Source organism: Miniopterus natalensis, chromosome 9 (genome assembly GCF_054644295.1).
Source record: "Miniopterus natalensis isolate mMinNat1 chromosome 9, mMinNat1.hap1, whole genome shotgun sequence".
Classification (NCBI taxonomy): Eukaryota; Metazoa; Chordata; class Mammalia; order Chiroptera; family Miniopteridae; genus Miniopterus; species Miniopterus natalensis.
In genome coordinates, this window is record NC_142089.1 from 63,012,037 (window position 1) to 63,037,404 (window position 25,368).

The following is a 25,368-nucleotide window of genomic DNA, read 5'->3' on the forward strand; positions in this document are numbered from 1 at the left end:
TAAAAATATAAGTGGTTTCCAGGTGTTATGGCAGAGGGAGGGATGAACAGGTGGAGCACAGAGGATTTTTAGAGCAGATTTTTCTGTTTGATACTACAATGGGGGGTACAGGTCATTACACATCTGTCCAAACCTACAGAATGTACAGCACCAAAAGTGGAATATAATGTAAATTATGGACTTTGGGTGATAATGTAACAAGTGGACCACTCTGATGTGGGATGATACTGGGGAGGCTGAACACGTGCGTGTGAGCAAGGAATATATGGGAACTCTATGTACTTTCTACTCAGTTTTGTTGTCAACCTAACACTGCTCTAAAATCTAAATCTAAGAGAAAAAAAAGGACTGGGTGTCTGAAGTCTAAACATGTAAGGCAGATGCTAAGGGCTATGTTTACAAGATAAAAGGCAAGACCAACAACAACAAAGCAGCTGAAGCTGATTTGAGACAAGGAGTCCTGTTCTGCTGCTGGCGAAGGCAAACTAGCTTGTATCGGACCTATATCTTGCCAAGAACAATAAGAAAAGGTGAATAAAATTTACAATAGGTACTGTTTGAACATCAAAAAGCTACCAAGGCAGTGAGGACCTGAGGGACCAAGATTCCGGAGAGAAGGGAAGTCCATTAGCTCAATACTTGGAGCCACTTTTTCCTTCCAGGCACTCATCAATTTATAAGCAGTTGCTGAGAGGCTGAAGCAAAAACCAAGAGGCTGAAAAACCACTCAGAGCCTTATGCATTCTTATGAGCCCAGGGAGACAAAAATTAGTGAAGACCCACTATAAAGAAAGGCCCTGGTTACCACTACAGAAGAGCTCCACTCAGTGGTATGTGGGCTCCAGCTTTTTATCAGCTGACTGTGTACATCTTTTCCCAGTTCCATGTCCAGTGATGCCACACTGGTAGTTTGAAACCAGCACAGTGGAAGTATTTACACTATGGAAATTGGCAAATGCTACAACTTAGAATGTTTTCCACTGTGAGTGAGTTGTTAAACACCAGCACACCACAGGCTGCATTCAAAAAGTAAGGCAAACCAGAAATAAACCAATCCTCAGGCAGACTGAAAAACAGTTGCAGAAGTCAATGTCAGACAAATTAAAATAGTCAGTCTTTACTTTAGAGCCTGGTAGAAGCAAAATTAAATCCTCCTGGAAGATTATAGTCGAGAACCTATAGTTTTAAAATTATTTATTTATTTATGTATTTATTTATTTATTTTTAATCCTCACCTGAGGATGTTTTAATTGGTTTTTTAAAGAGAAAGGAAAGGAGAGGGGAGAGAGAGAGAGAGAGAGAAACATCGATTGGTTGCCTCCTGTACGAGCCCCAACCCCAACTGGGGATGGAATCTGCAACCTGGGTACGTGCCCTGATCGGGAATTGAACCCGCGACCTTTTGGTGCAGGATAATGCTCCAACCAACTGAACCACACCGGCCAGGGCCCCACAGTTTTTAAAAAAAATAAACAATGGTCATCATTTATTAAAAATAATCATGTGCATAGAAAGGGAAGACAATTGGTCAAAGTCGAGAAAAAACAACAGAAACAAACCAACGTTAGATCCAGATACTGGAGAATTTGGAATGGACTTTAAGATAACTGAGTAATATGTTCAAAAAATGCAAAAGAAAATATGAGGATTTCACTAGAAATCTGGAACCTATGAATAAGAATCAAATTATAATTATATAAATTAAAAATAAACTAAAATTGCAAATATTATAGATGGCTTGACAGCGGATTAAAAACAGATGAACAGAGGATTGGTGAACTAGAACAGCATTTCACATGTTAATGTATACCCAAGTCACTTGGCGATTCAGATTATGATGGGCATTAGAATGAATAAATTGGGATTAATATGCAATGGAACACTATATAGCAATGAAAATGAACTACAGCTATTAACAAAAACATACTAGTCTCACCAATATAAAGTTAAAGAAAAGCCGTTCAACACTGATGAATTCTTTAATTTATGTCGAATTTAATAACAGGTCAAACTTATGCATGGTGTTAAAATAAGCTCTAGTGATTTCTGTTGGGAGAGGGTGAGAAAGCAAAGGGCATCCTGGGACCCTCTGGGGCACTGGTAATGTTCTACTCCACCCGACAGGCGAGTTGTAGTTCAAAACACCTTTTAATTAAAGAAGTAAAGGTTTAATAAGAATGGAGTGAACTATAAGGGCTACCAGAAGCTGGAGATGGAGTAGATGACTACAAAAGAGTAAAATGGAGTGTGTGGGGGTGGAAGCGTTCTCTGTCTCGCTTCCAGTGGTAGTTATGCTAGTGTATATACATTTATCAAAATTCAAAGATCTGTACACCAAAAAGAGTGAACTTAGCTGTATGTAAACTGTACTCCAATAAAAATTATAATTTGAATATAAAAGTAATAAATTGACTTCTTTTTATGTTTGTGAAAAGGTAATTTTCTATGGTACTATAATATGATTTTCATTGACTAATTAGAAATAAATGGTCTGTCTATAAAATATTTCCTTATCCTTGTATACATAGAAACTTGTAAAATAAAAATGAAGAAAATTTTGGGAAAACAAAGAACGATACTCACTTCGGTTTTACTGGGGGAAAAACATATCTATATACATATATATGTGCAAAAACATGTTTTGAAATAATCTATATGTTATATGCTTGCTATCCACATGTGGCATTATAGAACAACAATAAGCTTTGGGCTATTCCTTTTAGTATATTTTTATGAAAGCACTGGAAGAAAATGAATGGCAGGACACAATATTTTTTAGTTATTAGAAGCCAAGTAGAAAAATTTCAGTTAAAAAATTCTACTTTCTCTTAAGGCTCATTTACATTTTTCCATTTTTAGCTACTGAACCTAGAAACTAAATATTTGTTTGAAACTATTAATTTCTGGGGCATTCTGGGAAAGCCTTTACTGGATCTCAAACGTTTTCACATTTATTTTAAGTCATCTTACTGTACTATACCTATGGACATGTAAGAATAAATTTATATTGAGTTTTACTGAGAAAGCAACACACACCTGAGATAGATAGATGATAGATAGATGATAGACAGATAGATGATAGATAGTAAGCATCGAATCTATACCATAGAAAATGTAGGAAAACCAGTAACAAATTATGAAAGGGTCTCTTAAAAGCAACATAAATATGATGCCTGTTTTGTTCACAGATATTTAAATATTGCCTGATTTTGAACCATCCAAGAATTTATTTTATAAACATAGGCAAATACTAGTTTTAGTTAAAATTTCTTTCCCTGTGTCATCTGAATCTCATTCTTCAAAAGAAAAAAAGGTGACACTTTAGTTGCCTAAGGTCATTTAACTTATCCAAGGTCCCCACCCCGACCCCAACTAGGAAAACTCCACATCTTTTATACGTAAGGGTTGTATTACGAGCCAACTGTGTTAAGGTAAGTAATACAGATGCATTTTTATAGCTATTGGCTAAATATAATACTTTACAGAAAACTATCTTACCACTTGAGCCGGAACTTGTTCCATTTTTGCAGCAGGAGTTCCTGGTCTTGGGTAAAACTGGTTAATAAAGAGGCTTGGAAATTTGTACTCTTCAACAAGTTTCACTGTTTCTTGAAAATCTTGATCTGTTTCTCCAGGAAAACCACAGATAATATCTGTAGCTATAGTTATTCCAGGAACTCTAAAAAAAAATGATACAAAAATGTAAAAAATTTGACTATAATCCATAATTATTCCATTTCCCTGACATTTTAAGTACCATTGTTCCTTTTAAAATTAAATTTTACTTTTAGGAAAGGGACATTTGCAAATACTTTTAAAAAGCCCTAAATACTAAGAGTTTATAAAAAACAGTGGACCCCTGTCACCCTCAAGAGATAACAATTTTTAATCACTTCCGATGCTTCTTTGTTCTCTATTTTAAGATACTTATTCTGCTATTTGTAGATATACTTATTTTTATGCAATATTTACTGACTCCTCTATTAAGGTAAATGAGGAATTAGCTCTTTATACTCTATCCCTCCCTTCACTATATAATCACTGCATAATTTTTAGTGAAATTAATAGTCTTTCCATTGGCATAGCTGCAAAGATACTATTCCCTGCAGAGCCACTGGTATACTATCATGCAGTTTCTTTTGTCCTAATGTTGGATTATTCATAGAGTTAATAATTGCCTCTTTTTAAAAATGTTTCTTAATACTCTATGTATCTATGCTAATGTTTTCCAGAAGCTCCATCAGGTCTATCAAAAACCAATACTATTTTCTAAACATTCACTATATTATATAATTGACTCTTCCCCCCCCCCCCCCCCGCCTTGGAAATGCCTCTTACTTTCTTCAAGTGTGTGTTGTGTTCAAAATGAACCAGCTGTAACACTTGAATGTCACTCCCTGGTTTCCTTTTTTCAGTCTCATTTTTCCTGGATCCTATGTCCTACTAATTCTTGTATATTCTCCATAACTCAGGAGCATTCTTTCAGAAAGAGTGCTGGCAAAATTCTGTTGCGATTGTCCTAGCACGACTGAACCATGAATCCATGACTGACAGTGGCTGTGCACAGCACTCCAAAATGGAAAGTAGCAGAATTTCATACTTTTTTTTTTTTAAAGCTGCCAAGGTCAAGATGTCCAGACTCACTCGGAGGCACACTTCTTTATATGTGCCCCACTCTCCTTTTGAAAGCTTTTAGTATATTAAATTTATTCTCAATAACTTTAAATTTTATGATAACAGGCCTTGTGTTTGGTATTTACATTTCTGTACAGGGTGCAACTTGGAGACCCATGTTCTTTAGGTCTAGGAAATTTTATGGTTTTTTTTAAATCATTTTTTCTGCCTTTGGGATGCCTCTCCTTCAGACACTGAAACTAGTGAATTGACTAAGCTTTTCCACTGTCATTTTCCATCTTTGTTCTTCTGTTCAGTTTTCTGGAAGATTTACTTGACTTTATCTTCCCACTCTTCTATTGAAAACATTTAATTCAATATCTTATTTTAAATTTCTCTTGTCCAGTTTTCCCTTTCACAGCCTACTGACTTTTGTCCTAGAGATGAAACATCATTTCTTATTTCTGAGGATACCAATAAAAATTTTCACAATTTTCCCTCTGCTCAATGTAATTGTGTCTATTCCTCCAGGTTCTTTTATTTTGATCCCTCTCATTCATGACTGAGACTACATCAATAAACAATTAATTTTTGTTACCCTTTATTATTTAAAAGTTAAGCACTAAATGCTTTTCATGAGAGAGCAATTGAGTAACAAGCTGCCTTTGGTTTCTGATAGGCCCAAATGTTAGCATCTTGAAAATCATTCCTCTGTGGCCACTGAGTTTCTCAAGTGCTGCAATAGTCTATTGTATATTAAACAGCATAAGCACAACAAAATAACATTAACAGTATTCAAAATGGCAATATTATTCTGAATCCATGAACATCAGGAAAAGTAGCCTCCAACATCTCATATCATAGAAAACCTATAAGAATGAATAGGATAGTTTATCTCATCAAGACATATTAAATATTTGGGTGCACGAGAGAGAACAAAAGGATGTAACAATGGGAAAATCAAATCACTGGGTGCCGAATACAAACAGCATCTTTAAAACAACAGCCTTCCATGCCTAGTTTGCATAATCCGTTAAGGCCTGTGTGAAAGAAAGACAAATTTACTTTTCAAAATAGTTCTCTCTTGATTTCCACTTAGTCTCCTCTAGCTATTAATTTGGCTAAACTTTAATCAGTAAGATAACTTACAAAGACAGAAAATTTTCTCTGTTATGATAACTAGAAAAAGAGACAATATGCATAGAGAAAAATAAAACAGTAATTAAAAAAAAAACCAATTTTTTATTGTGTTACAAAAACATTTTTTTCATTAAGGATGATTATCAAAATTATGTTTAAAAATCATAAAAGCATGCTTTTACAGTAAGCTACAGATAATAAGATCATTTTCTATACTTACTAAAGCGTGTGGAATAGAAAAATTATGTCAATAGCTTCAATTAGCCATTTTTTACACTTAGCTTATAACTACTCCTGAACAAAAGAAATCCACAGCAAAAAAAAAAGTAATAAATCTCAGCAGAAAATGGCAGAGAAGAGTCTCTCTCTCCTAGGAAAATTTTTTAAAAATCTTAGAAACTGACTGTGAAGTGCTGCAGAAACAAAGACAAATCCTTATTGTCCTAGGCTGTGAATTGGAATGAACTTGGCACTAGATTATGGGGTATTCCCAAAGGAAAGTACCTTACTGGCTTCTCTCCCCTCCCTCCCCCAATCCTCCTCGATCCAGTGTAGTTGAGCTCAGTGTTATGCAATGTCTGCTTACTTTGGCTTCAAGGTCCACAGTGAAAAAGGAAAGACAAACCTTTACACTAGTCACCATAAATGTTAAGGAAGGAAATGTCCAATGCATGGATATATTTGATAACCTACACAAAAAGTTGATTGAAAACAGGGGAGGGAGTAGGCCACTATGAATTAGTGAAAGACATGTTAGCCAGAATTTAAAAGTAAAAGTAGTTTGATTGGTTTCAAAGTATATAAGAATATAAGACTACAAACTGATTGCCTATAAAATGTTTTCAAAGTAGAGACTGCACTTTAATATTAGATGAAGCTCATCTGTACATTAATTTTATATATATGCAAATGATGCTACTTATGTTCTTAAAAATAATTCAGCTCCTTAAGTGAACCAACAACAAAAAAATCCTGATATTAACAGTGTTAATTTGCCTAGTAAATAATTCTCTTCAGTACATGAGAAAATCAAATTTTGAAGTGAACCAAATTCTAAATTACATATGATTTAAGCGGCTATGAGGAAATTATATGGGGTGTAAAATACAATATTAATCCAAATATTTAATATGCTAATTATGAGTAAATGCTGTTTTTGAGAAGCTATGACTTTTCAAAATATTAAAAATATTAAAATTCATTTCCATGTATTTATTAAAGCCATGAGTCTAATGAATATAATTACTAGGTATTATGTGTTTTTAAAATTTAAAAGACCTCCTATATTTACATTTTCATAGTAGTATTAGAGAATTCCGAAAGATGAATATAGAAATGTTTAATTAGATTAAAAACAGAGAACTTTTTACTCGTTATAGTTTCTGACTTAGATAAGCTATTTACTGGCAAAATGGGTTCATTAAATTACTTGGAAGTGGAATTAATGAGAAAGATTCCACTTATGCACCTGCCTTGGCAGAAGCAGTACAACCATCAGTTAAGAAAATCTATCAGGACATATGAGGAGAGTACTACCTATTGCTGGCCCTAGCTTAGTATTTAAGAAAGCCCCAATATTTTAAGATGTGCTTACCTTGAATAAAAATACACACATACATATATCCCATACTATATTTGAAATATTATTAAAATGTTGTACTTTAATTCATTTCAAGATTTTCACTTGCCATTTGGTGTTACACTGGCAAAAACAGGAAAACGGTTGATTCTAGTTCATTCTTTAGATCAATAAAGTATTAGGTTCAAATTCCACATGTGAAAAAACTAAAACTAACACACATTCCTATTTTCTCAGAAAAAGGATCAGACCTATTAAAATTATTAGGCATAAACGAAATACATGATTGAAATAAAATTTTTTTAGTCCTATGGATAGTAATTCCAAGACTCAGTACTTCCAGGAAAAGCAAACTAGAGGTAGGCTGGGGAAAAAATATCTTGAGCTGAATGGAAATCAGTATATCTAAATATATGAGATGTAGCCGAACCAGTGTTTAGAAAGAAACTTATAGATTTAAATGTCTGTGTTAGAAAGAGTAAAACACAATAATCTAAGCGTCCACCTCAAGAAGCTAAAACAAGAGAAAATCAAAACCAAAGATAAAGAAAGAAAATAACTAAGGTACAAGAAGTCAATAAAATAGAAAATAGAGAACAATCAATAAGTAAAGGTGCACTGTTGAAAAACAACAGCAAAATTACTAAACTACTAGCTAGACTGAGAAGAAAATAGATCAAATGACCAACTTCATGCATGGAGACAGCACTACAGATGGGCTCAACATTAAAAGGATATTAAGGTTAATTGACCCTATATGTGTGGGTTTATTTTTGGGTTCTCTATTCTGTTCCATTGATCTATGTGTCCAGTTTCATGCCAGTACCATACTGTTTGGATCACACTATAGCTTTGTAGTATAGTTTGAAATCAGGGAGCTTGATACCTCCACCTTTGCTCTTCTTTCTCAAGATTGCCTTGACTAGTCAGGGTCCTTTGTGGTTCCATGGGAATTTTAGGGTTCTTTGGTCTAGTTCTGTGAAAAATGACATTGGTATTTTGATGGGAATTGCATTGGGGATTATGGACATCTTAACAATATTAATTCTTCCAATTCATGAGACTGATCTATCTATCCATTTATTTGCATTATCTTCAATTTGCTGCCACTATGGAAAACAGTATGGAGATTTGTTAAGAAAAACCATGAAAAGAATAGCCAAAGAACATATATGCATAGCTCACTGACACAGACAACAATGTGGTGAGGGCCAAAGGAAGGGGAGGGTGGGGTCTGTGTGGAGAGGAGCAAAGGGGAGGAGGGATGGGTGACATCTGTAATAATGTCAACAATAAAAATAAAATATAATTAAAAACAGAACTACCACAGGACCTAGCAATTCCACTTCTGGGTATTTATCCAAAGAAAACACAAATACACTAATTTGAAGAGATATATGCACCCCAATGTTCACTGCAGCATTATTTACATTAGCAAAGATATGGAAGCAACCTAAGTGTCCATCAATAGATGAGTGGATAAAGATGATGTGGCATATATTGTAGGGGTTCAGAACTAGTCACCCCTATATGTACCTTTATGGTATGTAGATTATTTTGAGCTAAAGGCAACTGAGACCCTCTGGGCTCAAGATAAACTTCTGCTCAGAAGAATTTAAATTAGGGGGCCTTGTCCATAATAAGAGATTATCAGAGATAACCATTTAGACTTATCTATATGGCAGGGAAAACTACTAATTACTGAATATCTGCTCTTCTGAAATGATCTTCTTCTCCTCTGAAGTCCCAAGGCGCCTTACCTCATCCTTAGCTCAGAATGTTACACATACTTCATTTTAACTTACAGTATCTGAACCTCTCATGTATGTGGTATCTCTCTCTCATTATGTGAGGTTCTCATACATACATATGAAATGAAATGTGGTTATTTTTTCTTGATAGTCTGCCTCATGTAGATTTAATTAAACCAGCTGAAAAAACCTTCAAGGGTAGGAAAAAGTTTCTTTCTCTCATACAATATGTACAATGGACTATTACTCAACCATAAAAAGAAGAAAATCCTGCCATTTGCAACAACATGGATACACCTAGAGGGCATTATGCTAAGTGAATTAAATTAGATAAAGACAAATATGGTATGATTTCACTTATATGTAGAATCAAAAAGTAAACAAACAAAACAAAATAGAAAAGATTCATAGGTACAGGAAACAAACTGGTGGTTATCAAAGAGGGGAGCAATTAGAGGGTAGGCAAAATAAGTGAAGGGGATTAAGAAATACAAACTTCCATTACAAAATAAATAAGTCATCGAGATATAATGTGCAGCATAGGAAATATATTCATTAATATTGTAGTGACTTTGTAAGATTACAGATGGTAATAAGATTTATCATGGGGATCATTTCATAATGTATATAAATATTGAATCACTATGATGTACACCTAAAACTAATAGGATTTTATGTAAATTATATGTCAAAAAAAATACCAAGGGTGTATTTTATACCAACAAATTAAAAACTTAGATGAAATGGCCAAATTATTTGAAAGACATACATTATAAAAACCGACTCAAGAAGAAACAGAAAATCTGATTAGTCTTTAATCTATTACAAACATTAAATTTGTAATTAAAAAACCCTGCCAATAAAAGAAAACAACACAAAAACAACCCAGGCCCACATGGCTTACCTGGTGAATTCTATGAAACATTTAAAAAAGCATAAAACTTGTTCTAGAGAAACCATTTCAAAGATAGATGAAAAAGGAACTAATTTTATGAGTCCAGCAGTAGCCTACCTACATGAAAACCAGAGAAAGAGATTAGAAATAAATTCCAGACCAATATCCCTCATGAACGCAGAAACAAAATTTCTTAATAAAATATCAGCAAACTGACTCAGAAACATATAACGAGGACTGCATATCATGACTAAGTTTTTAATCACAGGAATACAAGGTTGGTTTGATATACAAATATCAATTAATATAATAAGCCATTTTATTATTTACTTATTTATTAAAATATATCTTTATTGATTTCAGAGAGAGGAAGGGAGAGAGATAGAAACATCAATGATGAGAGAGTTGTCACTGATTGGCTGCCTCCTGCACGGCCCCTACTGGGGATCGAACCCGCAACCCGGGCATGTGCCCTGACTGGGAATTGAACTGCAATCTCCTGGATCCTAGGTCGATGCTCAACCACTTAGCCACACTGGAAGGGCCACAACCTCTTCCTTTTGTTCCCTTAGCCTTAGTAGCAGTAAATGCTTTCAGTAGTTATTATTCTCTGATTACCTCAACTCCCAATATTTGCTTTTCCAATATTCTATAAAATGAATTTCTCATATTAAATATCCTCTAGCCTAGTTTTTCTTCCAACAGGGTCCTGTTTAAAACAATCAAATTCACCAGTGCACACATTTACTACCTTAGTGAGATCACATTTATGCGTTCATGAGGGCAAAAAGTAATAAAATTGGAACTAAGTGGTAAAAAGATAGGTTTAAAAAAACCTCAACCCTATTTATTTAGAAACTGAATACAATAAGAATATAGATGTATTCCTACAAAGGAACAGCCATGATCTTTTTCAAAGCAGAACTGAAATTTCTGACCTTTTGAGAGAAGTTTAAGCAACTTGTTTGAAGGAATTATTTTCAAATAGTAACCCAAATCTATGTGATAACATAAAATTCACTTATTAATTTTAAGTGATATTTATAATCAAAGCTAGCCTTTCAAGGCCTCTTAATGAGAAAAATTAAGGAGCAATTAGTTTTTAAAATTATTCTCTCTCTTTAAAAGTAATAAAACTACCTCTACTAAGCTGAAAAAAAATCCAGATGACTTATTTAGTTTAAATTTGGTACAATTTTAGATTTTTGAAATTAAAAATTTAGTATGTATGGGGCAAGGAAAGAAAGGAGATTATGGATAAAATGACAAATTACTTGCTAAAGCATTGCAAATTTCTAGATATGCTGAGAAATCAGAATTTAAAATGACAAAACATAGCCTGGCTGGCATGGCTCAGAGGCTGAGCATCGACCTATGACCTAGGAGACAGTGGTTCAATTCCCGGTCAGGGCACATGCCCGGGCTGAGGGCTCGATCCCCAGTAGGGGGCGTGCAGAAGGCAACCCATCAATGACTCTCTCATCATTGATGTTTCTCTCTCTCCCCCTCTCCCTTCCTATGAAATCAATAAAAAAATATTTTTTAAAAATAAAATACACAAATTAAAAAATGGCAAAAAATAAATAACTATTACATATTGGTGGTAAAGACTAATCAAGTATACAGGAAAAGTGTTTCTGAAACTCAAAAAGAAAAGTGGTTGTCAAATAAGCCAAAAATAAGAGAGGGGACCAACCAGGTACAGATGCCACCAAAGAATGTAGTGTCATCCATCACATTTCTAAACCTGGTATAAACCCAAAATATACAGTTTGGCTTCAAGCAAAAATCAAAAGAATTATCACTATTAACAGAAATTAAATAAATACTACATAGAGTAAGTTTTCTTTATCCTATAACGCTATGTATTCCACAGCAAATATTTTGAAATAAGCACAAAGCCTTACATAAGACCAAATATATTGCTTTAAAGATTAAAGTAAGCATACTGGATAATATTGTTATAACATTTAAAATAAACTATATTAAAATTCACAGAATTTTTGCACATCTGTTATTAAAATCACTTTATGATATTGCTGGTTAAAGTGAAGGTATTTACTATCTGTGGTACTGTTAACACAAGTCTTATATGAGTTTTTTCTGTTTCTATGGTAACATGAATTATAAGGTTCAATGAAGCCAGATTCGGTATGTGTATTTCTCTGTTATTCAAGGTGAAAAGGAAATGAAACATTTCTAACATTCATAAACTGCAGCAACTGTCTGAATTGCATTTAGAGATAAGACGATAATTACTAAAGTAATTAGAATTCTTCCTGGATGGAATTATTTCGCACACAGTGGAAATTTAGATTTGGGAATGAAAGCAGGGGCCAGAGTATATTCAGCATCAGTAATTAATTACAACCAAAACCAATATGCTATTCTGATACCTTGGAATAGACTGTACCTTCTTCTGTCTGCTTCTGACTATAATATGAAAGAAACTGGTTCCCCACCCCCATCCCTTAAGTCAGAAATACAGAGTGGGTGAAATCATTTTATTCAAGAGAAAATCCAATTACAGAAATAATCAACTTTTCCCTCTTGCTTTATTTTTTTCATATTTGAAAGGGCATTCACATTAGCAGAACCAATTAAATGAATATCAGGACAGGGCAAAAACTACAAAGTTGGACAAGTTTCTTAAGTCTTTTAAAATTAAACTTTGAAAAACAACAACACACTTATTGAAATTTTAAAGACTCAAACCCAGATCATAGTATTTTTTAATGGGAAAGCATAATTGGAAAGTAACTAAACATCGGGTCTCAGAATCATTTATAAAGTTATATAGTAATGCTTCTAATACCCAGTCTACTATAAATAAGAAATTAGGCCAATTTTTATTTCTAATGGAAGTGTAATCATCATGAAATGGCACTCAGAGATATTACATTTCATATCTTATGTTATCCTAAAATGCAACTTGTTTAGTACCATCAAAAATAATACTGAAAAATAAATACACATGGAGAGCGTGTAATTGCATGCCCCAGAAACCATCAAATCAAAACAGAATTACTCACACTTTCTTTATTCCTTATTAGTTGGACTCAGGTGTTATTTAAATTCAGTTTACCCTAAAAACCAGATCAAGGATTGGCAAACTATGGCTCATGGGGGTGAATTCAGTCATTGCCTATTTTTGTAAATAAAGTTTTATTGGAACACAACCACACCCATTCATTTACATAGTGTCTATGGCTGCTTTGGCTACAAGAGCAGAGTTGAGTAATTGTGACGGAGGCAACAGAGACTATTTACACAAAGCCAAAAATATTTATTATCTGCAAAGATTAGGCCCATGACTGAGTTTTGTTAAGTATTCCTAAGGACTCCGCAGGGTGAGTCTGAGGTGGCAGTGGGCATATGATGCTCTCCAAAATGTAGCCCTAAATCAACCTTTCCATTATCAGGGAATTCTCATGGATACGATTCAAATGAGAATTCTTCCTTCCCGAGCAACCCTGGTCCACAGTCTACTAGCACCTAGCCACACTGTTCATTCACTGGGGCCCAGCTCTTTGATGAAATTTTTCCTGATTTCCTCTCCGCATCTCAGCTCATTCAAGTCCTTCCTTTACACCTCTGTGATGGCCCTGTTATGTTCTGCCTGGCACCGTCCACATTTGTTTCGCTGTCTATGCCTCCTAGTAAATCATAAATGCCTGGTGGACTAGGATGGAGTCACATTCAATTCTGCCTTCACAGAGAGCTGAGGCTCAATAAAGGTGCCTATTAAATTAAAGGTGACCGGCAAGGGAGAACCGGGAAAAAAGGCAGGGGCAATAAATAAATGAACACAGTAACGTAATTGGCTTTATTCACACCTACTAATGAGTAATCCCTGTGTTGACTAACATAAATCTCAGTGCTTTACTTTAAAGTCCGAGAAGCGAACTTCTAGTCTTTATCTTTCTGGCAGGGGAAGAGAAGGGGTGATTGCGAGGGCTTTGGGACAGATTTCTCCTTGGGCTAACGGCTCCACTGATGTTGCCCAGATGTGGCTGCTGGCGCTGGCGCTGGCTTGTCCTGCATACAACGGGGATATCACTTTTCAAATGAGTACTTTAAAAAGGTTGTATTAGTTAACAGTTTTTTCCCCTTAAGTTAGTATTTTTAAAAACAATTAAAACACTGACACAGGTTGAAAGATTATTTTGAATAACCTGAGGTCCTTTGCAGCTTTCAGTTTAAAAGCTGGGAGGGGAGGGGGTTCAAGCTGGAATCCTTGAAGTTGAAGCAAGGTTTATGAGACTCAAAAGAGGAGTTTTCAATTTTTCATCCCTGTTGCTCTCTTCTATTTTTGAAGATAAGTCCATGATTCAGAAATTGTTTATTAACTGGGTGGTATGTTCTTGGCAAAGTTCTAGCTAGTCAATATCTATGAAGGCTGCTGTGGCAGAGGGGCAGCAGGTGGCCACAAGTCCTTTCCATATGAAATCTCATGAAATATGTGTGTTCATCAGACGCTGTAGTCTTTATGTGAAGGGCCTGTCACTTTTTATGACACTGCCTGTTTGATCCCCATTTGGCCCAAATCTCTTCCTCTGAGAGGGAAACTCCATTCCGTCCCACGCCGCGCCTCGCTGCCCTGTCAGCTGCGGTGCACAGCCACACACACTGCCTCAGACATGCCTCACGGATCCCCACGCCTCTCCCGGCTCGTCCTGACTGGGAGCAGCTCCGTGCAGGCGCCTGCTTCCTACACAGCTGGCTCAGCAGTGCTGGGATGCTGGGCGTTGCTTCCATGCTGGTGGTAGCCCATCCTAAACCAGGAGACATTTCAAAACCCACGAACAAAGCCCCCACGTCAGGGAACATCAGGACACTACAACCACCCCAAAGTCATCATTTATGGAAGAAAACACACGTGAACTAGTCGTAGGTGAACTGGCTCAATAGCAGGCTGATATTGCGGCATTTTCTGCTGAACCTCACTGAGCATTCACTGGGTGCTAGACACACGTTGAAGTGCTTTTCATATATTGACACATTTATCCTCAAAGCAGCTGGTGAGATAAGTAATATTTTCTCCATTTTATAGATGTGGCAATCAAAGTACAGAGATTATGTACCTTGCCTAAGGTCACACAGCAGTAAGCAGTAGAGTCTGGATCTGAATCCTAACTGTCTGTTTTCAGAGTCCATGATTTTAAATGACAAACTGCCTCCCACTGATGGAGGGCAGTAAATATCAAACAGATACATCCTTATTCCAAAGGCCTCCTGTTTCAGAAACAATAATATCATGTGTCATCGTGGAGTGACTTGCTTGAGACACTCATGATTCCACAACTACTAAGAAAAATACCCACTTAACATGATCCTTCCTGTCATTCCTCAGTTATCTGATTATTCCTCTTGTGTTACAGAACAAGGACACTGGGGTTAGGTCACCTGTTCACGGTCACAGAGCTGGTGAACAGCAGAGAAAGCAGGGGTTGGGTGCTCTGACTCCTCCTGCTTTACTCATGTACTTCTTTTATCCAAGGAAAAGCAACGTAGGGAAAAATCCTCACCGGATCCCGTATCTGTGCCAGTAGCCAACAAAAAGATCTTCATGAAAGCTCAGATTTTATCACACACATTCTCAGTGGTGCCAAAATTACAGGAAGAGAGAGAGGACCCCATAAGACTAGAAACATTAATAGGCACAACTAGCCCTTGGTTCATAGAAGCAGTGAGAAAACACAAAATCTTTGTTAATTTTTAACACTTCACATCATGCCCCAATCATGCAAGGTCTAGAAAGTAGCCCCCATTACATCATTTTTGGCAAACAAATTGCAGGAATTTAGATAACTAGTGTGGTGCTTGATACCGAATCCTGGACAGTTCAGAGCCTGGCATAAAAACCAAAGTATCTCTGACTTTCACATAATTCAGGTCCAACTAATGGATATAAAGACCCACAAAGACCCACATGCAGATATTCTTTTTCTCTGTTATTTCACAGACATCAAAACAACCCTGGGAGGAGGGGGGATAAGTCTACTTTGCAGAGGTTCAGAGAGGGGAAATTGTTTGCACAGAAGAAACAGAACCTGAACACTCGCTACTGCTTCTCAAACCTGCTAAACTGAGTAATTCGCAAGCACCACAGCCCCTTCCAAAGGTTTCTGTTCTGTGATTTAGCTCAAAATAAAGGAGGTGGTATTTGTCTGTAACCACCAACGTAAACAGCAAGTGTGTAAATGTGTGATGCTGTCTACCAGACAGGCAGCAGGGTAGTAAGTTCTACGAGATGAAAGCCTGATTTAAAAGCAATCTGAGTCAACCCAACCAATGATAACTGCATACCTACAACTAAGGGTATTAGAAACAGAATCAGAGCACACTAGAGGATGCACAACGCTTACAGCCAACATTGGAGGTAAACAGTGCCCAGGATCCACAGCAGACAAAGGAGAGAAGTGGGTTAAGGGGTGGTGGAAGAAATGGGATTATGAGCCTCAGAGTAGATGAAATTAGGATTAACACTTAATGGGGAGTGGAGGGTGGGGGGAGAGAAGACACACACACAAAAACTCAGAGGTTTGTGGACATGACAAGACACAGAGCCGCAGGTTGCCACATCCTCATGTAGAATCTGCTGAAATGAACTGAAACACAGTGTAACATCACTAGAATTTATATTCTACTTCAATCTGTGTGTGCAGCTCCAATCACAGCAAATGCTTCCTTTAGCAAACAGCTTTAACAAAATCAATTTCTGATCAAAAAAGAAAATGAAGAAACCCCAGGTGGTAAAACACAAGCAATGACTATTCCATCTGAGCTGAAGTCGGAGATCCAGGGCTGTGCAGCCCGTGAGGGCAGGCTTCCTGCACAAAGCCATCTCCTCCTGAAGACAAAGTCACATTCTCCAGGCAGCCTTGAATAAGAACTGCTTTTAACTGTGGGACAATACTTTTAAAAAATGTGAACATAAACAATATAAGGAAAAGCACAAGAGAATGACACCAGCAGAGCACAATGCAAAGGCAAATGCTGCCACTGAAGTAGGGATGAACGGGATAGTCTCAGATGCAGGAAAGTGCAAAGCAGATGGTGAGAACACGCGGACAGGACATTCCTCAGAGTCTAACATGCCTTCTGAAAGGAGGGAAGGACAGTCTGGATGCACCTCTAGGAGCCCTGCAAGGGAGCATCCACGAGGACAGTAGAAACAGAATGAATGCAGAACCAAGAGCACACACATCTTGGGGGCTGAAAGGATTTTAATGTTCATGTAGCTCACCCCTATACTAAAATCATTTTTGTAAACTGTGGGAAGACAAGTCACTTTGGGCTTTGATGACTTCCCAAGGAAAATTCAATTCAATCAATATTATCAACTGACTTGATAATCAATGTAATTAATACATAATATAATCAATATCATAGAAGACGGACCTTTATGTCCTAGCACTGTAATATAAAGACAGTAAGATGCTATACCTGCCTTCGAAGTTCTCAGTCAGAGGGAAGTCAGGTTTTACCACTAGTAGTAGTAGGAGCAGGAGCAGCAGTAGAGCATTAACAGCTATAGAAAATACATAGCACTTTGTGCCAGGTACGGTTCTAAGTGCTTTCCATATATTAACTCATTTAATCCTCCAAGTACTCCTAATAAGGCAGGTACTATTATCGTCTCCATTTTACAGATGAGGAAACTGAAGCTCAGGAAGGTTAAGTGGCTTCCACCAAGTCACAGATAGTCCAGTAGTCCCCACTTACCAGTGGTTTCACTTTCTGTGGTTTCGGTTACCCACAGTCAACCATGGTCCGAAAATATTAAATGGAAAATTCCAGAAATAAACAATTCATTCTTTTAAAATTATGTGCCATTATGAACAGTGTGATGAAATCTCACACCATCCCACTCTGTGCCATCCTGAACGTGAATCACCCTTTCGTCCAGTGTCTCCATGCTGTAGATGCTCCATGCCCGTTAGTCACTTAGTCACCTTCTCAGTGGCGATCGCATCCATGTCGAGGTATCCCAGTGCTTGGGTTCAAATCACCCTTATTTTACTTAATAACAGTCCCAAGCTGCAAGAGTAGTGAAACTGGCAATTTGGACTTACGGAAGGGAAGCTGTAAAGTGCGTCCTTTCACTGAAAAGTGAGGACAGCACAATATAATATTTTGAGCGAGAGACCACATTCACATAACTGTGATCACAGTATATTGTTATACTTGTCTGATTTTATTATTAGTTATTGTTGTTAATCTCTTATTGTGCCTAATATACAAATTAAACTTTATCATAAGTATGTACTTAAAGGGAAAATGACAAATATATGGTTCGGTACTATCTGCTGTTTCAGGTATTCACTGGGGGTCCTGGAGCATAACCCCCACGATTAAGGGGGGACGACTGTAAATGTCAGAACCACAATGCGAACCCAGGCATCTTGGTTCCAGATTCTGAGCTCTTCACTCAGTGTATACTACCTCTTGATACGTGACTGTAATTCAAGGCGCAATGAATGAGGGCTACGTGAGCGCTATAAATACATCCCGCAGGAATGCAATGCAGAGGGGACAGAGACACCGGAAGCCTTCAGGAAGAGGCACACAAACTCACAGGACAGAGGTGCTATCCAATACAAACATAATGTGAGTGACATATGTCATTTTAAGTTTTTTAGTAGTCACATTAAAAAAAAGAAACATGAAATTAACAATGTTTTATTTAACCCAGTGTACACAAATACTATCATTTCAGCATGCGATTAATATAAAAATTAAAGATATGTATTTTACACACACAGCACATCTCAATTTGGAGTTGCTGCATTCCACGTGCTCAAAAGACACACGTGGCTCCTGCGGGACAGCACAGACAGGGAGAGAAGGTGATAAACACTCTCGACAGGAGGAAAAACAAGAGCACAGGCCTTCGGGTAGAAAAGAAACCAACCGACACCTAGAATGTGGAATGCACGGAAGGGCGGGCGGCAATGCCAGCTCACTGGAGGTTAGGGCCTGCGCGCAGAGGCGGCCGGGGGCAGCCAAAGGCCTGCGTGCGGGGCACGCCTTTATCACTGGGCCCCAGTGAGATGACCCTGGCAAGACTGCGGTGACAGAGAAATGACAGAGATGAGGGCACCGGTAATGACAGCCCAGGACCCTGCACATGCTATGTTTTCCTATACGTATGCCTGTGATCCTGATCAACGAGGACAGCAAGAGCGGATGGAAGGGGCAGCGGAGTAGGAGGTGGTACAATCAGGGGGACCCTGAGCGATGAGGTGACTGGCTGAGCGGCGGCGGGTGGGGTGGGAGGGAGTGGAGACAGCGAAGAAAGGGAGTTGACACAAGTCCGGGGTGTTCCGGAAGGAGAGTGAGGCCATTACTCCAGACACCGGCCAGAGCACCGGGTGGCACCTCAGAAGTGTTCCTTGTAGAACCGATGAACTGCCAGCGCAGGGAGGCAGGGGCCATGTTACATCCGGTCTCTCTCCCGGGTGCACAGTGAGGTCCTAGAACAGCACTTGCTAAGCGAACTAAACCAGCCGGGAAAGGCAACCACCACAGGATTTCACTTCATGTGGAGTCTGATGCACCCGGGGCTGGGTGAAGGGAGGGTGAAGGGAAGGTGAAGGGAGCAAGCGGAAAAAGCCAAATATATATAAAAACATCACACACAGGCACGCGCAGCAGTCTCGGGCGGCCAGAGAGAAAGGGGCCGGGGAGGTGCGCGTGGGCAAGGGGGGAGCGCGGGCGGGAGAGGCTCTGCTCTGCCTGATGAGCGCTCCATGCGGCGTGAGGATGTTTTGCTGAGTTGTACACTTGGACCCTGCATGGCTTTATGAACCAATGTCACCCCAATCAATTCAATCAAAAAAAGAAAAGAAAACAAAAACACAAGTATTTGTTAGTAGCGGAGCAGGGATAGCGGTGAATGGTGGGACTGGTAGTGGAGGAGGGAGGAAATGAGTTTACAGTTAAACCATAAGCAAACGGATCAAGTTATAAGAAATGGGGAGGAAGCTTCAGCTGATTTAAATGAGTTCAGACTTGAACACTCTGACTCTACATTTTCCCTGGTAGTTAAATACATTAAAAGGATAAAAATAGTGCAGAAGAAACACTTTCGCCAGAAAGCAAATTGCATTCAAAATGAGTTTATTTAAAACTAAAACTCTTATGCATATAATTTATTGTATTAAAATCAGTTTTACTGATGAGCATGAAACAATAAAGGTGCCTTTGCACACTGACTATAATAATGTGATGTTAAGAGTCTATATGACTAACCATAAAAATTATAACCCAGAAATAGATAAAACACTCTCTATTCATCAAAAAATAAAAATGCTACAGAAACCTTTATCAAATTACTCAATGGACAAATCAAGTATTATAGGCAAGTATTGGATGTTAAAGTATTTTTTAAAAATCTGAATACCAAGAAAAATACGATTTTCAAAGTAATAGTGAAAAATCTAAGATAGAAAGGTAACAATACAAAAACTGTATTTTATTAAATAGGAAATTCAGTTTAAAGAAGTTACATGCTTTTAAGCCTGAGTTTTTTATTCAAACCTTCTGTTTCAATTACTTTTTACAAATTTCAATCTGCTGATGGTGTGCGCATTTCCAATAACTACAACAGCATGAGATGCCACCCTAGCAGGACACCTGCTAACATCTTTTATTCATGTGCGTGTTCCCAGTGCAAAGCAATTATATTATTTCAAATATTTTAAAATGTTTTCTATTACTCCCTAACATAACTGCAGGTTACCTCACAAATCATCGCTTTCCTTTTGCACCCCCTCTGTCTAAATCTCTGAGGAAAAGACTTAATTTGTGGTGTTGTTTGTAGAAGTAAATAATAGCTCACATGTAATCTCAGTCTGGTTTACATGCATCTCATTGCAGACATGAGAATATAGCTGCCTATCAAATGCAAGAAAAACGCATAAATATATAGATTGTGTTTCTTATCCTTGATTCAGCTCTTTGGAACCGGTTCCCAGTGCTATAAATTCTGGAGAAGGAAATAAGTGTAAAAGCTGGTTATTACAGCTCTGAAGCCCTGCAATAGTCACTGGGCGCCCATCCTGGGCTCGTCATCACGTGGGCAGCTTCAGTCTTGTCAGCTTCTCCTCTGCAGGTGCGGGGATAAAGGTAGGTGGGGGGATGCTACTTGAAAGAGAGAGGTGTGAGCCATTAGGGAAAGAGCAATGCAGTTTATGTTATATTTCTCTAGATTCACTGAAATGACAATCACTTAGGCACAGCTCACAATTGAAAATGGCAAATCTGAGAGGCAATGAATTTCTGTATATTAATTTTAGGTCGCTGTAGTATGAATCTATATTTATTCTTAATACAAGTATTTGGGGGGGGGAGTTAGCTTTAGAGATTAATAAAGATAACTTATTTTAGGAATTGAAACAATGCCCCCAAAATATAACAATATTTTTCATACATATGAAAATATTCATTGACATATGCCTCAAGTGAATGAGAATTTTTAGGGAAGCCATTCAATCTATTTAAATCTATTATTTATATGACTTATAAAGTATTAATTGTAGCTAGTATCTAATTGTTAATTGCCTATTATTTACCCTATCCCTTTCTCATTTAACTTTCTCGGTGATGGTGACTACTCAACAACAAAATATTTTTAACCTCGACTGAGAGATATTCATCTCAAAGAAAAGTCTCACGTGAAGCTTTATCACAGGGGACAGGTCATCAGACCATTATTGTTTTATGACTAAGAAATGAGTGACTTAAGACAAAAACCTCAACATCCTTAAACTTCATTTCTATTCATTCTCTAATAAATACCATCTGGTGTGTACTTTAGGGATATAATAATACCCATCAAAAACTCCATCGTATTATGAGAACCGGCACCAAGTTGATCTGAAATGCATATTTGAACAGATGTGTTTAAATTACATCTCCATCTATCCACATGCATAAATTCAGAGCAAGCGTGTGTTGATTTAAAATGCATAAAAAAAGGGATTTGGAGATGCATCAAAAGTGAACAGCATCTCAACGGATCAAGGCTCACATTACGAAAGGTCATTACTAAAAATAAAGTTTGCATTTATTAAAGGTTGCACCAGGGGGCTGTTCATGGGAACTGACTTAATCTTTACTGCACAAATTCAGCCACTGAAACGACACTAATTTTTTACAACTCCTCCATGTAAGACATTAAAACTGTCATGCATGAACAGAAAAAAAATGGAGTAGCAGACATCAAAACAGAGAAAATTATATGGCGTGTCTATTGACTGACATTGGTTGATACGGCTCAGCCCCCCAGGTTTCAACCATACTTTGCATTTCTCTAAGAGAATATCTAAGTGACTTCTGATTCCATTTTTTTGCAGATATGCTTCCAGAAGTTAAAATTAACTAAATTCTTTGGAATTATAAAGTTCACCAATATTTAGCAAGAAATTAAAAATACAAAAATCCAAGTATGAAGGTACAGACCTTAAATGTTCTCTATATTCCACAAGTCTCTCAATTCTATGCTGGTCTTTCACTATCATTATAAACCTTACTAGTGAGCTGCTGAGACTAGTGCCATTATCCAGTAGGTTAACAGTATACAAAGAAGAAAAGAAATCGCTGAGTGAAATTCCTGATTATTAGTATCACCAACAAATATTTCATTGATTTATATGATATACATGTATAAGCAGCTTCTGTAGACTCAGCTCTCAGTGAAGAAGCTGAAGGTGAGAACAAACATCTAACGCTCATTCATGAATATTCATTCTTAGGTAGTGCTATTACTAAAACCAGTGCTAGATCTACTGGACCATTAATATTTTCTTCATTCATAGATGAGGGAAATGAGGATTTAATGTAAAACTGATACAGGACAAGCTATATATATTGGTCATCTTTCAAACAAACATTTAAGATACTATAATATGCTAGGGTGGTTTAAGAAGAAAAAAAAGGAGTGACCATTTCAAAAGGAACTTCAGATTTATACAAAAAGGACATCTCTGAAGCTCAGGAGGAAAACCAGCTTTTTCTGAGTAAATCTAGTCACTTAAAGGTATAGATTTACAGTTGTTTTTACTGACTGATCCTGAAAATTCCCAGGAGCCTGAATTAATTAACCAAGGGGCAGTGATGGGAGCGGCCACTCCCGCCCTCCTGGCCCTGCATTCTAGAGAAGGCTGACCTCTAGGGAGTACATCAAGCGGCCCACAGCTCACACTCTGCATCCCGCCCGGCTGGACTTCCATTCCCTTCTTTAAGCCTCATGCTTTCTAGCCTTACTTTTTAACCAAAACAACTTCAGATTTAATTGTTACAGACTGGGTTTCCCCTTGAGATGTATTTAACTTTTTTTCCCCAATAAAGGACAGTGAGGTCAAACAAACAAACAAAGTGTGTGTGTGGTGGGCACAAAAAACAAAACAAGGTCCCACAATGTCCTAGAAGATATGCCTCCAGCATTTATGAATGACAAGCAAGTAAGGCCCATCATAACCTATCTCTGGTCCCCTCTCTTCCCACTAACTTCTAAATATTCTACCAACACTGAGTTGAGGACAGTGGGACCAACTGCTGCATTTCAATAATATTGTCATAACTATGTATGGTGCCAGGTGGGTACTGGAATATCAAGGGAAACACTTTGTAAAGGAAATGATCATATTTTAAAATCCATTAAGCTGTGTGATTCAGGAGCTTCCACTAACCTTCAATTGGAAGTGATTTATATGATAAAAGGCAAATATTGAGAGAAGGATCTAATAGGATTCTATAAATGTCTTCCAAGTGATAAATATGTTCAATTAAAACTAATATACTGATATGAATTGATATCAATATTTGGTATTATGTATCTTGGTGAAAAGACATTTTCCAAAAAGAAATATATAAAATCTCATTATACATCAGCAATGGCAAATGAACATTAGTAATTGATCTTGATGATAGGGAACATTAAACTTTGAACCCAGTAAGTGAAATGTTGTTCAAATAAAGTAATTCCATTATTCTTATTAGTAGATCTATATTTTAAATATAGTACTACATTATTATTATATTTTGAATTTCATCAATGAGAAATTTGTAGAAATTTGTTTTCCAGATAGATAGATAGATGGATAATCCTTGATTTTGTTTCTTGGTCTACGAAGCCTAAAATACTATCCAGACCCTTTACCAAAAAAGCTTGCTGACCCCTAGACTATATGCTTCTCTAATGACCCTGAATAATATAAAACATATATGGTATAAAAGTTTTCCTCTTAAATATGAATTATGCTCAAAACAGAATCTATGGCTACTATATCATTTTTTGAACAGTAAACAAAAGCAACAGGGTATAGGAGACGCTTAGCAGGGAATTCATCTCAGGGATTGCGTATGCTTTATTTTGAATAATTCTATAAAGAGAATTTCAGTGGATTTTAAACAAGCCCAGTCTCCAATCATGGGTCTGAGATTGTTGTTATTGAGAACTTAACTCTTGAGGCAATATCTAATGTTAATTAAATATTATATGTTTCCGTGACAGCCTAAGATAGCTGTTGATAAAGATGCTGAAATAAAATTTATATTGAATCACGAGCACAAACATCTACATGCACAAATATTCACAGAATGAATATTTCAATATGAAAAGTTCTTAACATGCTATTTCAATTGTGTTCTATTTCATTAAAATGAGGACCAGTAAAAGTCATTGTCTTTATACATGACATGTAGACAGTTCACCACATTGTAAAATTTATAGATTTAAAGATTTAAAAAGTAATTGAGTTTACAATTCAAATAAAATTCCGAAAATGAATTTTTGTGCCCTGTGGTGCCTTTTGTTTAAATAGGGGAAATGTCACACGTGAATTGCTCGTATTCGACTCCATTATATTTATCAAGTCGAACCAAAACTGGTTATTTTAAAAATAACAACAAAAATAATTTGCTGAGATTGGATTACCCATTTTTTGCTTGGATGAACAAACAGCTGTACTAAACTAACCCTATGTTCACACGAACATGTCTTTTATGTGTTGAACTTGAAGGCAGTTTGTGTTGGCCTGATAACAAAACAGATGTTTTCCTTAGCGATTTGGCTAGCTTTATTAGGTCTTGGGATCAAGCTACATGTATGCTTTAAAAAGCCGTATTCAATCTGTAAAAGAAAACCTATTGGACTAACTCATCTATGAGCTGATTTAATTGGCCACTATTTGAAATTAAACAGGTGTAATTCCACGCACTGATTTTTCTTTTATAATCTTTTTAATTAAAAATACTTAGAGGATGTCACAATCTCCAGAGATAAGACATTGATGGCTCAAAGGTACAGCTGGGGGCTCACGAGAGTAAGAGCTGCAAAGCCAACAAGTGGTGACAGAAGATAACACTGGCTCCTGAACTAA

The 25,368-nt window shown here is 36.9% G+C and overlaps 1 protein-coding gene across 5 annotated transcripts in view; it reads right to left on the reverse strand.

Moving 5' to 3' along the window:
• CDKAL1 (CDKAL1 threonylcarbamoyladenosine tRNA methylthiotransferase) overlaps window positions 1-25,368 on the reverse strand; it is a 551,454-nt gene that overhangs the window by 137,481 nt on the left and 388,605 nt on the right. For all 5 annotated transcript variants that reach the window (XM_087820618.1, XM_087820616.1, XM_087820619.1 and 2 more), the window contains one exon: window positions 3,499-3,679. In XM_087820618.1, the coding sequence (XP_087676744.1) occupies window positions 3,499-3,679 (181 nt within the window). The remainder of the gene's footprint in view (window positions 1-3,498; window positions 3,680-25,368) is intronic.